This window comes from Protopterus annectens, chromosome 3.part1 (assembly GCF_019279795.1).
Source record: "Protopterus annectens isolate FY-2018-M chromosome 3.part1, PAN1.0, whole genome shotgun sequence".
In the NCBI taxonomy this organism is placed as follows: domain Eukaryota; kingdom Metazoa; phylum Chordata; order Ceratodontiformes; family Protopteridae; genus Protopterus; species Protopterus annectens.
In genome coordinates this window covers 1357284761-1357301107 of record NC_056732.1, presented here as the reverse complement: position 1 = coordinate 1357301107, position 16347 = coordinate 1357284761, and the positions used below count along the sequence as shown (strand labels likewise).

At 38.2% G+C, this 16347-nt stretch overlaps 1 protein-coding gene across 1 annotated transcript in view; it reads left to right on the top strand.

Moving 5' to 3' along the window:
* The window catches only part of LOC122797773 (microtubule-actin cross-linking factor 1-like), an 899011-nt gene that overhangs the window by 444967 nt on the left and 437697 nt on the right, over nt 1-16347 (top strand). Inside the window, exon 18 of the mRNA XM_044066295.1 lies at nt 2704-2859. Coding sequence (XP_043922230.1) covers nt 2704-2859 — 156 coding nt within the window. The remainder of the gene's footprint in view (nt 1-2703; nt 2860-16347) is intronic.

Sequence of the window (16347 nt, the reverse complement as noted above, 5' to 3'; positions counted from 1 at the left end):
TGGACTATGTATCTCTCCACTGGTCATTAATTCCTATCCTTTATCATTCTGTATTTCACATCTTGTTGCACACACAGAAAACTAATGATACCCACTTATTAACCAGTGAGCACTTTTCAGGGACAACCCTGGAGCAATGGCTGTTTAAGTGACTTACTCAAAGTCACACAGTAGGAAAGGGAGAGCTGAGGGAATCAGACCCTTTACTATAGGAATTACAGGGAGGGTGGCCTAATGGTTAAGGTGTTTGCCTTACAAACACAAGGTGCAGGGTTTGAATCTCACAAGGGATAATTGGCTAGGCTTAAAATGGCTTGCAAGGGCAGTTAGCTTAGTACTAATCTATGAACCTATGAACATCTTACAATCTTAACCCTCTGCTCCAACAAAGAGGTAACACTAAAACTGACAGGAACCCAACAGACCATCTAAGACGTGACACTCTAAAACTGAAAGTAATAAAATGGACCATCTATCTACTTGCTTCATTTTAACTTCATTACTTATCGTACTTGCTGCGGTAGCGTTGTCACCTCACAGTAAGCCGCTGTCCGGTTCGATTCTCAGCTAGAGCGTCTTCTGCGGGGAGATATGCGTGAATGGGCGTACCTTCGTTGAAGGTTGTGCATCAGGGCTGGTAACTCGGCACATAAAAATCAACTACCAATCATTAGCGGACCAGAGTTCCGCTGTGGCGACCCCTAACCGGGAAAAGCTGAAAGACACAAACAAACTTATCGTGCTTGTTATAATCAGTTTTGTATTTGATGCATTTGCAAATATTTTCTTTTTTGCGGTATAGCTTAAACCCTTACAGAAATCATGCATTAAAACCACTGTATCTAATTAGTTATTTCAGTCCATTTCCCTAACTGTATACTTACAGTGTAAATATTTAGAATAAACTGCCTTTAAATACTGTTTCCCCCCATTCATGTTTCCAGAATCATCACTGCTCAGCATGGTACTATTTTGTTCAATAAAAATGTAACCGTCTAGCCTAAAGATGAATCCTGGATCTTGTACTGAGCTTCCTTAGCAGGTATTAATGCTGTCACAGCATTCTTCTTGCAAACTCCTAATTTGTGTGTGATTATAGCAAGTTATAAACATAAATAAGTAAAGCTATAGATAATCCAAGAATAATGAGCATTATTACATACCCATTAATATCTGGGTATTATTTAATTTCTGAAATCAACATATATTACTGCAAGCTCAGTCACAAATCAGAGTCCTGCCTCACATCTTTTTGTTCTACCTTTTCATGTCAGAACATATCGCCTTAAAACCCTCATCTTTGTTTGCCTTAAGACTTGCATGTCTTCTAAAGTATAGCTAAGCAAGTACATAAAGGCCTAATTTGGTTTTCTATAATGAATGAAACTAAAGTGAGTGAAACCTACACATCCAGATATCATGACTTTGTTGTTTTGCTCTTTTTAATTTGTGATTTGCCATAATTAGCAGCACTACGTATAAGCCTTATTTATTGATAATTACATATTCTATGTACTTAGATGCACATTTTTCTTGCAAGTCAGGAAATGCTGGCATATTACAGTAATTGTAATAAATGCTCATTGACATCATAGTGTTTAGCAGCCATAATTAACTAATTTTCCACTGCCAGCAATAATTACCATTTTCTTGATAATATGCTTCTAGACTTACTCATAAAGATGGTTATGGGTATCTCAGATGCAACAAGAATCAACTGACATACAGAGCCGTTGGCATATAAGAATAAAGCCTGACTATGACCCAGTTAACCCAAGTTCAGATTGCTTCTCTGGCACCTGCTGGAGCTAGTGTGGCGGTGGGGGAATGGGAACGACAATGATTAGCATCTGCATCTTTCATCAGGGGAGGGTGTGTGGGGGCATGCTGGCCACTCAACTGAACTATGGGACTGTTAGTGTTAATACGGGAGTCATGCAGTTTCAGTGCAATGAGTAATGGAGGTGGGTGATGTGAGAAATGTACCTCCATTTAGATGGGAATGGGCCCCTTGGAAACCCCATTACATGACCTCCAATGACATCAGCCCAGCATGTCCAGTGGGAATAGTGCTTAGATAAAGTAGCCTAGTGCAACCAGTATATATGATGTTGATATGACTTGGGTCATCTCACCCACTACTTCTTCCTACCATATACAGGGGAGTACTGTCAGAAGGGGAGGTCAGGCTGATCCATTTTCTACCTGTTACAGAACTGAGTTCCCTTCCCACCCTGCCAAAATGGTTCCAACTGAGGGTTGCACAGAGTAGCTGCTGCTCTAGCTGCAGTGCTGAGGGACCTCTCACAAAAAAGACTCATAACTGGATTTTTTACCTTACAAGAGCTGATTTCTGTTGCTTGATTTTTTGTGCTCACTTCCTCCTGACTACTTCGGCATTTGTATATCCTCTTCTTAGATTAGACAATGTGAGAATGATGCATTTCTGTGGCCAATAGAGGCCTAGTAATAGTTGCTTTTCTTATTCAGTAATTTCATTGTGTTTATATTAATAGCTCTTCTGGCTCCTATCTGAGAGAAATTTTGTTCATCTTTTGAAGGAGTGATTACAAATATAATGTGATATTTAACATTCTTTGTCTCCAGTGCAGGTCTGTTATCTGTGCTATAGTGCTAGATTATGTTACAGAGGTAAGTAAATTTATAGCTCATGATGCTTGATCATTTATTTCTGTTCTACAGCATCAGTTGGAATCTGCGCTGCTTGGACTGGGTCAGTTCCAGAACACCTTGGATGAACTTTTGGCCTGGCTATCCCACACTGCAGAGCTACTGCAAAACTCACAACAGCTCAGCCTTGACCTTCAGTCTTGTGAAATTGAGTTAGCCAAACACCGGGTAAGTTGTAAAAGACATTAAAAACATTTAATCCTGACATTTTGTGTAACAATATGTCTTTCCTCAATATGATTATTATAAATGACTGCATGCATTTTATTCCTGACACTGGCAGGTTTTCCATTTACATATCACCCTCACAATCATAATAATTAATAATACTGGTAGTAGTAGCTCTCTCTCTTCACTAAAAAGTTTGACTTGTTCCTCATGGGTCTTTTCATCCTTATCTGAATATTACCCCCCTTCCATTACCAAAAGAAGCAGTTGTTTCACCCATTCAGGTATAACATGTATCACAGGAAAATTTGATTTGGCAAGGGTGGCTATCTTAAAGCTTCACATGCATAACAAGGGGCATACAGTGGTTAATATCTTCACTGCAGCTTATTAAAATAAACATTTTACTCTCATTTTGTTTATCTTGCTCTGTACTTCCACACTTTGTCTGTCATTAATTTTTAAGTCACTTTTATGAAGAGGTAAGCTCCAAAAGTGCCTTGATATGATCATGGAGATACTAGCAACTAGTGGAAATAGGCCAGGTGATGCATATTGTTACTAATGAGTTGAGAGATACATGAATAGAAATTTATATGCATTTAGATCATTACAAAGCAGCGATGAAATCTAATATAAAGAATGAAATTCCATAAGAAATATGACCTGCGTCTGACAATCAAGACATCCTCTGGCCCAGTACTGATGGACCTACTGCACATTAGCAAGTCAAACGGCACCAGAAATATTCAGTCTAGGGATCTAAACCTCTTCTGCAACATCAACAGAACAGTTTAGTTTATCTTGCAGGGGATACTGCTGCTATGGAACAGACACCCATCATTGTCCATATTCAAGTGCAACTGGTATCTATGGATGGGTAATAGAAAATTTACCCTAGGACCACCCCCTGTTCTACTAACTGACAGATGCAGCTCCTAAATTCTTTATCCCATGCATGGGTGCTCTTAATTTATTAATGGTATGATCCCAGTTATTCTCACTAGGGGTAATACATTATTATGGTAATATAATTATTATATTATATTATTATTACGGTTAATTCAAGCACCAAAAAGGGAAACTGGATAGGCTTACTATGGCCCACAAGGGCAGCTAGTCCAGTACTTATTTATGAACCCATCAGTTCATAGACAATGACCCAGTAATTGCACAAGACCTACAAATAGTGATAGAATTCCAGAAAGATAAGGAAGCAGCTCAAGAAAGACCATATAAACGGGAATGTGATGGATGGACTCTAAAGTATATTAAAAAATAAATAAATTAAATAAAAGTGAATACTAGATAAAAAAGCACACAGGAGATTGGATAAAATAGGGGATGGAGGTAGAACTAATGTAACTGTACCAGAGAAATAAGCACTATTTACTGAGAAGAAGTTTAAGGTGAGAAAAAGGATACAATTTCTTCAACATATGCACATGCTGTATACAAAATGTGGTTATAATGTGCACTAAAATGATAAAAAGGATGTAAAGTAATATTTCGGAACAAATGCTTTGATACCAGTAGATACAAAAACAAGTGAGTACATTCAATGCAAATAAAAGAAAAGCTCCAGAATCATTTTGAAGAACACTCAGTGCTGTACCAAATGCTTCACTATATATAGTGTACAATCTATCTGGGGACCTAAAACCTCCCTAGTTTAACTAAGGAGAGGTGAAAAGAAATAATAATGGCTTAAAAATCCAGTAGAGGAAATTAATAATCCAACAATTGTAAAAGATATATGGAAGGATAAATGGATGCCTGCACTTCATTGGAAATACATGAAAAAATGTGTACAGTTCAGCGGAAGTTGCTTCAGGTGTACCATAATGTATTATTTACCAACCTCATTGAAGTTTACAATCACTTCAGTTGTAAAATGATGCAACCCACCAAAGTGGGTCACTTTATGCAGACAGTTTCAGTTATAAACCTAGATTTTTAGGTCATGTACAGGGATATCCTAATTTCCCTTATACCCAGAATAAACTTATTAATCAGTAAAGATCAGGCAGCATTTTGCTAAGGTGAGGCAGATAACAGATGCATTTATATTTATATATATTTTGTTTTCTGGGGTAGAGCACTTATCTCCATGAACCTTTTTAGACTCAACCCGGGAGCAGTGTCTTGTTTACTGACTTGCGCAAAGTCACACAGTTGGAGGCTGAGAGACTCAAACCTTGCACCACTGGACCACGGGAAATAGCGGACTAACAGCTCCTTGTACTCATACACAGGGACATGGTACTGTACCTTCCTAAGAGCATGCTTATCATGCAGCATTCTGTTGAAAGTGATGCATAGAATATGATTCCCTGAAATTAATTGTAAGGCAGATACTGCAGGCATAGTTCAGAATGGAGGTCAAGAGTACAAAGGATGCTAGAATCAGTAAAAAAATATGGGTTATTATTAAAGTGTATTGCTAGATTTCCCGTACATCTGTGTTTTACAGTTAATTTTATCTCTGCATATACTCCTGATGTTAGGTCTTCAGGTGATCTGAAAACAGAACAAAGATTATTGCATAATTCTTGATGTTTTAGTTTCACTGTCAACTCAGATTTTTCAGCACGTCTACACCCACAAAATGATAAAAAATATAGAGTGTCACTGGTATCAGACAAACCAAAAAAGTATATGCTGCAGTAAAAAAAGTTGTCAATTGCTGAGAGTAGGGTAAAACACTTTAAATTCTTTAATAGTCCACAAACAAACAGGATAGGTAAGCGCTTTCACAGTTGCCTGCTTCCTCAGACCTTAATACAAAGACAATTAATCAAGATGCATTTATACATTACTACAGTCAATGATACCAATTTAGTTAATGAGGCAAATTCCTTTTCCTAAGAACAGGTTTTAAAGAGACGGCACTGTTCAGACCTGGAGGGGCATATGCTTTAAAATCAATTATCCACCTGAGTTCCACACATTCTGTTTCATTACTCACATGACCTTCTCTTAAAGTTTCTAAGATTTTTTGTAGCACTAAAAATTTAAAACTATGGTTGTCTCCTGCTTCTAAGACATGCTTCACCAGTGCATTAGTCAGTTTCTTATTACGTATATCATTGAGATGTTCCAGTACTCTCTCCTTCAACATACGATTAGTTTTTCCAACATAGAAACATTCACATACTTTACATTTGGCCATATATACTATGTTTCTAGTGGAACAATCTGCATAGAATGAGAGTTCTATAGACTCCTTAGAAATGGGATGCATCACCATACAAACTGGTCAAATACTAGGGCAGGCTTTGCAAGCTCTACAAGCATGAGTTCCCCTGCGTTGTGATACAAGATGTTCCTTGCGTCTATTCTGCTTGTAACAAAGTCGCTGCTTCAGGTTTTTACAGTTTTTAAAACTAAACCTAAGGGTAGAGTCTATTACCACGCTTATTTTAGGATCTACTAACAAGATGGGCCAGTTTCTTTTCACTACCTCACAAACTCTACTAACCCCTGCTAAATAAGTCAGACACATCCTATTCTTCACCTTCATACTAGATGTTATTCCTCTCCCTTCTTCAATGGAAGTTTGTTCTGAATAATATGGTCTGGTTTTTGTTCTATCCAGTTTATCAACCTTTTCCATACCCTTTTTTATTTCCTCAGCTTTATAGCCCCTGTCCATAAGGTCAGATGTAAGTCCATTCAAAGCTTCCCTTAGGGATTCTGCATCTGTATGCAGTTTCCTACATCTTAGTACCTGATTCTTAACTACATTCCTAGTAGTATGACTAGGATGTATACTAGTATGATGTAGTATACTATTTTTCCTAGTGATGCATCCCATTTCTAAGGAGTCTATAGAACTCTCATTCTACGCAGATTGTTCCACTAGAATCATAGTATATATGGCTAAATGTAAACTATGTGAATGTTTCTATGTTGGAAAAACTAATCATATGTTGAAGGAGAGAGTACTGGAACATCTCAATGATATACGTAATAAGAAACTGACTAATGCACTGGTGAAGCATGTCTTAGAAGCAGGAGACAACCATAGTTTTAAATTCTTAGTGCTACAAAAAATCTTACAAAATTTAAGAGAAGGTCATGTGAGTAATGAAACAGAATGTGTGGAACTCAGGTGGATAATTGATTTTAAAGCATATGCCCCTCCAGGTCTGAACAGTGCCGTGTCTTTAAAACCTGTTCTTAGGAAAAGGAATTTGCCTCATTAACTAAATCGGTATCATTGGCTGTAGTAATGTATAAATGCATCTTGATTAATTGTCCTTGTATTAAGCTCTGAGGAAGAAGGCAACTGCAAAAGCGCTTGCCTATACTGTTTGTTTGTGGACTATTAAAGAATTTAAAGTGTTTTACCCTACTCTCAGCAATTGACAACTTGTTGTGCTGCAGCACCCACAAAATGATGTCAAGTTAGTTAATGGCAAAGAATTAAATACACCCGCAAGGCATTCTGGGTAATTATAAAACACCATACTTACTGGAACATCTACTTACTTACATTATGGTTTCACTAATAAATCATCGCATTTTAATTTTCAGTGTACTATGTTCCTTCTGTAAGACATGGCCTGAATTACCCGTTAAGACATAAAAAGTAAAAAGCCACATGCAATCAGAAGTCATGCAGCTGAAACATGTCCTTAAGTGACCATTTCAATATCCCATGGGCTTCCTCTGCAGGGGATTTAAGGTATTACACAGTGAAGACTAGCTTGGTAAGGCTTTTTTTGCAGTTTTTACCCTCTAAGACATAGATGACAAATTGTACTACTGTGATATAAAATACCCCTGTTGCTACATTTAGCAAGCAGAAAAATAGAAGCTAATCCAGGTAGTGAGGCATTGTGGGTTCTGTCTTTCATGAAGTCAAGTCAGAAGTTTTCAGCTTCAAGAAAGGGGTAATGCTTATCAACAGAAGTAATTGCAGAAGTAACACAGTTTTTGCATCAAATGCTGTATATGTTAAAGTTATATATATATATATGTTAGTGAGATTACTCCCAGCATTAAGGGTTTGTTATTTACATTTATAGGGAAAAGTATGAGAATACATTTTAAGAGGACATATCAGTATTGCTCACTTTCTTCACTAATGTTTCTTCATAGAGCTTCTGTCATTGGAATTTACAAATTGAAGTGGAATCTAATCACACATTAGGGGTGAAAAAGCAGAATGCAGATAACATGGTCTTAAGAAACTAAAGTTAAATGTGCATGTAGACATTTTGTCCTTAATGATGATGGGGTGAGAGGTTGGCATAAGGGGTGGGAGGTTGGCATAAGGGGTGGGAAGTTGACATAATGGATAAGGTGTTTACCTTACAGACACAAGTTGCAGGGTTTGATTTTCACATGGGGTAATTGGCCACGCTTAAAATGGCCCACAAGGGCAGTTAGCCTAGTACTACTCTATGAATCTATGATTATGTAATTAGTAAACTTGTTTACAATGATACATTGTACACTATCTCATTTCCAGCCTCAGGTATGAGGAAAATATGCAAAACAGAATCCAGGGTATTCCTAATAATAAGGTGCGGTTGCATAAATGCAGTCTGTACACTATGTTTAATATGCTGCCAATCACTGCTGTGATTTATAGACATGGAGCATAGCAACAAAGAGTGACATGCTGAGCCCTGTCATCTTTCCTGAATGGTGTGCAGGTATACATGGTGCTCACAAAGGTGTACGATGTACACTCATACTCTTCACTAGAGGGACTATCTCTACTTAGCAAAGTATATTTTATCCTACTAAGCTATGTTCTGTTCCACCATTATGGCTAGAAGGGACACGTAAAAATGTTTTCACTCTTTGATATAACGGTAGAGCCGAGGTCACTACCGTGTTTTCCCAATGAGGGGGAGATTGTTAACATCACTATATGGGTTTGTGGAAATATGTGGCTCATTACAAGGTTGTCTATACCATGTGGACCTCTGTTGCTGATATGTTTCTTTCCATTATGAAATATATTTTTTACTATATTGCTGATTTGCTGTTCAGCTCTGAATGCTTCATAATGTAACAGCTTAGAAGGGAGATCAGTGTGCTGAGAATACAATCTCAGTAAAAGCAGTTAGAATTTTATAGACTACCTCATTAAGACAAGCCTGTATACAGATGGTATTGTATTGTGAATCACATACCGTCTGAGAGTGGGGTCTTCCCATAAGTTTTCCATATAGAGAGTATTGTGGCTACACAGTGGGTTAAGACTGCATATGAGACCTTAACTCAGAAAAAAAGCAATGGGGCATTAATGAAATATTACTGATTTCATATACAGAAGAGGGGTTGTAGTGCTTTAGCATAGAAACACAAAAGACACACCTACATTCGCGGAGGCTCTCAGTAAAAACCTGCCCAAGCATTAGGGACCTCCAAAGCAGAAACACAAGCAAACTCCACCCCCCAACACAACTGAAATGACACAAAGCCCACAAACTCAGTGTGCCACTCAACCACAACCCATAAGCCATAACAACGTACCCAACACTCTAGTCATAGTTGACTCTATAGTCAGGCACACTGATGTTCCACTCACCAGGCTAAACAAGAAGAAAGTTACTGTCAGCTGCCTGTCAGGTGCCAGGATCCACCACATAATGCACGCACTCAGGTCACTCCACAACAAGTACAAATATGACACTGTCATTGTCCATGTTGGTGTGAATGACCTGAGATGTACCTCCCTGGACTACATGAAAAGAGACATTGAGGAGCTCTCCGATCTTGTAGCCCAGGCAGGTATGACCCTGGCCCTGAGTAGCATCCTGCCATCACCCAGAATGATGCCACAGTACAAGGACAAAATGATTGACTTCAACAATTGGCTAAGTTTCTGGTGTCATTCTAAGGGGATCCAGTATTTTGTCTGCCTGGGACGACATGATCGACAGACCATGATGCTTTGCCAGAGATGGCTTGCACCTGTCACCCTTGGGATTCTGGATACTGGCTAAGGCTCTTGCCACCCCTATAGTGCCTTTTTAGGCAAGGTTCAAATGACCAATTCACCACCGTAACAGGTACAAGCAGGCAAAATCTGAGGGTAATGCTACTCAATGCTAGAAGTCTAAACCTCAAAATGCACTCACTTGAAGTACTTCTTAAAATGGAGAACATCGACATCTGTGCAGTGACAGAGACCTGGTTCAAAGCTCCAGAGAGCACCCCTGCATTACCAGGCTATAATTCATACCAACACCATTCGGCCACCTAACCCAGAACGAAGCACTAAAGGTGGAGGCGTGTCCATATTCATTAAGGAAATCCACACCTCCAGGCTAGTTGAACAGCATAATGCATCTGAGATTATCCAAATGCAACTAACTCTGGGCAAGACCGCAATCCAAATTGTAGCTTGCTGCAGACCCCCCACCATGCCCCAGGATTCCCACTCCTCATTTTTAATACACTGGAAAGTATTAGGGTACAACCTAACACCCTAATAATGGGCAATTTCAACTACCCCACCATTAACTGGGAAAACTACTCATGTACCAACTCTTTTGCTCAACATTTTCTGGAATTCATAAATTCCAACACCTTGGATCAACTTATTCACACCCCCACCACGGACAGTAATATTCTAGACCTGGTCATTACCAAAATCAGCAACCGGTGTTCCACACCAGAGGTCAATTCCTCGTTGGTCAGATCCGACCACAAGCTAATCACCCTAGACATCCACATCCCGCCCCACCCCTAATTAGGGAAACCACTGTAAAAAACTTCTCCAAAGCCAACTTCACACTTCTTAAGACAGCAGTGGCAAACTTCATGACACCCATGCAGACGGACAATAGAGTTACGACTGCTGAATCCTACACAAATGCACTTTATAAGCACTTACAATAGTGCATGGATCATGCTATCCCTAATAGAACCAAGATGCTATCCTCCAAAAAAAAGGAAGCCGATCTGGTGGTCCTCTGCCATAAACAAACTCTACAACAGAAGAAAGAAACTGTTGCAAAAAAGAGTAAAATCCCATGACTGGAGGAACACCCTGGTTAACCTGAGTAAGAAGCTGAGATCCCTTATAAAATCCTCCAAAGCTAGTTATGAAAACAAAATTGCCACTGACTCTAAAGACAACCACAAAGCATTCTATAGCTATGTCAAGAATCTCAATGGCAACACTCAGATCTGCTCTGAGTTACAGCACAATGGCACTAAATATACAGAACCAACTGATATTGCCAACATTCTGGCAGATAGGTTCAGTGCTAACTTTACCCCCTCTCACCCCCTAGAGGGCCCATCTCTATACTGGAAGAATGCAAAGTTCCTGTAATCACGGCTGCACAGGTAAAAAACACACTCTCCAAAGCCAAGAACACAGCATCTATGGGACCTGACAATATCCCAGGCTGCGTTCTACATGAGCTACAGAATGAACTGGCACCCTACCTAAGTACCATGTTCAGTCATAGCCTCACCTCAGGTTTTGTGCCCACTGAATGGCACAGCATGATGGTTATCCCACTCCACAAAGGGAGCCACGACGGACCCCGGGAACTACACCCCCATTAGCCTGATGAGCCTGGTCTGCAAGGCCATGGAACGTATCATCATGGAACTCATAAACAAAGACATTGGTAATCTCCAAATTCTGGACCCTACCCAGTTCGGATTTGTAAAAGGCAGATCATGTCTCCTAAACCTGATTGACTTCTTTGAAGCAGTCACCAAAGCCATAGATGAAGGTAAGGTGGTTCACACAGCTTATCTAGATCTCGCCAAGGCTTTCAACACCATCTCCCACTCTGGAATTACAGATATGCTCACTAAACTAGGTATAAATCCCTATGTCACAAGATGGGTTGCCAACTGGCTCACAAACAGAACCCACACTGTGAAAGTAGCAGACTCCAAATCCGACTTCAGACCAGTGACAAGTGGAGTACCACAGGGTTCAGTCCTGGGTCCTCTCCTGTTTAGTATCTACTTCTCTGAAGTACAGGCTAACACAGAAGGTCTTTGGCTAACAAAGTTTGCAGATGACTGCAAACTAGGAGCCATAATCAAAACTTCTAACAATGTGGACATACTACAAAAGGGCCTCACTGAGACAGATGCCTGGTGTCAAAGCCATGGCCTGAAGCTCAATGCCAAAAAGAGTATTGTCATCCCCTTTGGTAAAAACTCTGTACCCATGAACTACCACAAAGCTGGTAGTCTACTTAACGCCAAAAATGTGATGAGACCTTGGGACACAGATGGACAGTAGTCTCTCCTTTGATAATCACATCGCCACAATGGTCAGGAAATCCTTCTACATGGCTCACCTCATCACAAAAGGCTTTTCATCCAGAAAAAAAGAGGTCATTGTTCCCCTCTACTCATCACTCATTAGACCCATTATAGAGTACAATGCTCCTTTTGGTATGTACCTCACAAGACATCTACAACAACTGAAAAGGCCACAGAAATACCTCACAAAGAGGATTACTGGCCTCAAACAGATGCCCTACGCAGACTGTCTCAAAAAACTCCAGCTTTACTCCGTCACATATCGCCTACTCAGAGGCAATCTCTGCCTAACATACAAAGCTATGTCAAACCCAAAGCTGTTGGACATGCTCCACTTAAATAAATCCCAATCCCTCCGAGGTACACGCACTAGGGACCTAAACCTTATCACCACAATAAACAGAACATGCTGGAGGGATAGATTCCTGTCCCGGAGACTTCCCATACTCTGGAACAGACTACCTATCTATGTCAAACAGAGCTCCTCATTAGCACTCTTCAAGAAAAATCTTGATGATTGGATGGGAGATAGGAAATTCACCCCGGGGATCACTTCTGTGGCTCTGCTCGACAGGGGCACAGGAAAATAATTTTCTTGGGTGGCGAAAACCAGGGTACATTTTTGGCTAGGCTTATATAGGCCCTAGGGCCAATAGCCTAGTACCCTCCTATGAACCTATGAACCTATGAATACATATGTAATTGTATATAGAAATATGTGGTAAAGAGAAGATTTTAAAATTTTTACAACAGTGGTGAGTGACCAATGTTTTTCAGTCATTTCTGTAAATATTTGTACATTTTTTTTACTGGTTCTTCATTTACATTGTTAATGTATTGTTATTTTTTCTGATCAATAAACCTAATAGTAGCACACCATGCTTTCAGTACTGATCTTAGCTTATTAGGTTTCAGAAAGCATGGATTTTATTTTACTTGGGCTCATAGTAAGAAATTTAGATGTAACCCAGCATACCAGTTCTGCAAAGCCTTGTTGCAGTGTTTCCTTTACTTGATCATAAGAAGTATATCAAGTGATGAGCATGTCATCAGCATAAATAAGCATATTAAAAGTAAGATCTTGGAAAACTAAATTTATGAGAAAGGGGGAACAGCAGGGAACATTGTTCTGGCTCTTAGGTATGCCAGAGTTGATTTTCCTTGAAACATAACAACAGCTAGCTATTCTAATGACCACCAATATGCTACAGACATATCTGATGAATGATTTGTATGCTTCATCAGGTATACCAGCAGTTTGATATACCTGTACAAGTAGTGGATGGATGGCCATGTTGAAAGCTTCAGTAACATCAATAAAATGGTACTAGTAAGCTTTAGTCATCCATAACTTGGAATGTATGATCACTGAATAATGACAAAGCTGTTGTGGTACTGTGGCCAGTCCTAAATCCGTTCTTTCATATGTTAACATTTTCTTTTCTATCTGATATATTTAACATAGGTGGGCAGGACAACTTGGTTTGAAATAGCTTTCTCAAACACTTTAACTAAATTTGGCAAAATAGAAAGATTTTACTATTATGTGATGGAAAGAACAAGTTTTTTTCTCAATAACAATTTATTAACTTGTGCATCAGATACAAATACAGAAAGAAAAACATGTGAAATGAGATAACAATACTGGTTACACAAGAGTTACAAATATTGCAAAAATAAGTTGATCTATAATACTATACTCATTCTAAAATGATATACACTATCTACAACAGTTCTACTAAGATAAGAGTGAGGAAATGAGGAACAAGCAAACAATTTGATCCTGACTTTATAGTTCTAAGATGTAGTAATCTTACGTTACGTCCATAACAGTATTAAAGAGAGGGCATATTTAAATCAACCGTTCCATAGTAGTAAAAGTACATCAAGACTAAACCATTGTCAGGTGGATAGAATATTTTCAAAGAGTAGCTTCCAAAGTTTCTGGTAATAGAGCCATTTCTTAACATTCATTATAATTAATCTTTGAAAGGATATATATGTTGTGGCCATATTTCTGAAACCCTTCCATGTAGGTTTGGTTCGATCTAACCACTTTTTGGTTATATACAGTTTAACAAGTGATCATACAGTGATTAAAGTATGCATTTGCAGTCTGGTAAGATTTAAGTCCGTAATGTGGAAAATTGCTAGTTCCCAGTATAGGGCTGATTTATGGTATCCCATCTAATTATATCTTAAGAGTGCCCCACAAATTTTGTGAGTATTTGCCGAACCATAAAACGTGTAGGAGATGAGTTTGGGGATAGGAACAGCATGTACATGATGGTGAGGATTTAGAATTAAATTTATTCAGAATCATGGGAGTGTAATACACGTTATTGTTAATCATTAGTTGAGTGTAAACTAGTTTTTTTTAATGGACAAAGATTGACAGTGAGGTTTATAGCTTTAAGTTTCTGTTCTTCAGAGATTTTGCTTCCTCTGTTGTCCCAATAGTTATAGAGTATAGTAATGAGTCCTCATATGTAATGGAATTAATAAGTTTATAGGTATTAGATATTGCTTTCTTTTTACTGGATAGGCTTTCTAAAATGTCTAAGAGTCTATTTAAATCATTCTCATTTATATGTGAGTCCTTAATTGTTGCTGGGAGGATCTCCCTAATCTGTCTTAATATGATGTTGTACTTTTTATTAACCTTTAAAGCTTCATGTAGTTTTTGTGAGGTTCTGTCTTCGTGTTTATAAATGTCCCACACTGCACATTCCTTGATAATGGATATTCTGACAGATTTAACATTTTGTTGTTGATTTTGATGTTTGGATTTAAATGGATAGGTTGAAGGAGAGCTAGGACCTTATCAGGTTTTAGGGTTTTCATCCATTCCTGAAAATTCTTGACACTAAGCATTAAAGTACTATTTAATTTGAGGTTCCTAATATTAGCTGGATTTATAAAGAATATGGATTTTGAGTTAATGTTACTGCACAGCACATGTTGATGCCATATCCTAACCCATGTCGGAGAGCAATTTTCACTGTACTTTGAGAAATTTGAGATTAAAGTAAGTCTGATCACATTGATAGTTTTATAGTAAAGCTGGATGTCTGGTAAGCTCAGTCCCCCTTTGTCTTTGGGACACATTAATTTTAAATAGTTGATTCAAACTGATTTAGGATACCAAATAAATATGGCTAGTTCCTTATTTATTTTATGAAAGAAGTGATTTGGGTTCACTGAGACTGTAGCATTAAAGTGATATAGTAATTTTGGTAAAATATTCATTCTGATGATTGCTGCTTTTGACATCGTAGATATTTTTAATACTTTCCATCTATTTAGGTCTTGCATAATATTAGTCCATAAATTTAAAAACATTTTTTAGTAGCATAGATAAGTGGTTATGTTCATATGATATTCTGAGATATTTAATGGAGTAGACTGTTTAAAGGGGAATCTGGAAAGTAGCTTTCCCTGTGATTCAAGGGGTTAATGGGAAATATATGTGACTTTCTTTAGTTGATTTGGTAATTTGGAACTTCTGAATATTCATTTATTGATGACACAACTTTCTTAAGATCTGTAGTTGGGAGTTCAAAGTAGATTTTTAAGTCGTCCGCGAATGCATATAGTTTTATTTTGGAATTTAAGATTCTGGGAATTGAATTTAAAGTCCATTGTGAGATGAGGAGGAAGAAAGGCTCTATGTAAAAGTTAAATAAAAGTGGCGGGAGTGGACATCCCTGTCTTTTTCCATTAGTTATTTTGATGGGGCTTGATAGGGTTCTATTAATATAAAGGCTTGTATGGGAATTATTATATAAAGTTTCTATTAGGTTGATGAAGTATTTTTGGGATATCAAAATGTGAAAGGGATGAGAACAGAAAGTTCCAGCTAACCCTATAAAATGCTTTGCAAGCATCTAGAACTAAGGTATATCTTGGATTCCTATCCTTCTTAATAAGTTGAATCATGAAGTCTAGGGTTAAGGTATTGTCCCATGTATGCCTATTAACCATAAATCCAGATTGGTCCAGAGAAATAATTGATGGCATAATCTTCTTAAGTCTTTCTGCAAGGAGAGAGGCTAGAATTGTGATATCCACATTCATCAGGGCAATCAGTCTATAATTATGTGGATTAGCTCTGTCAACTCTATTTTTTGGAATCAGTATTGTTTTTGAGCTGTTCATATGAAGATCAGTTATCTCATTAATTCGAATGTGGTTAAACGCTTTTAAAAGTATAGAGGAGAGTTT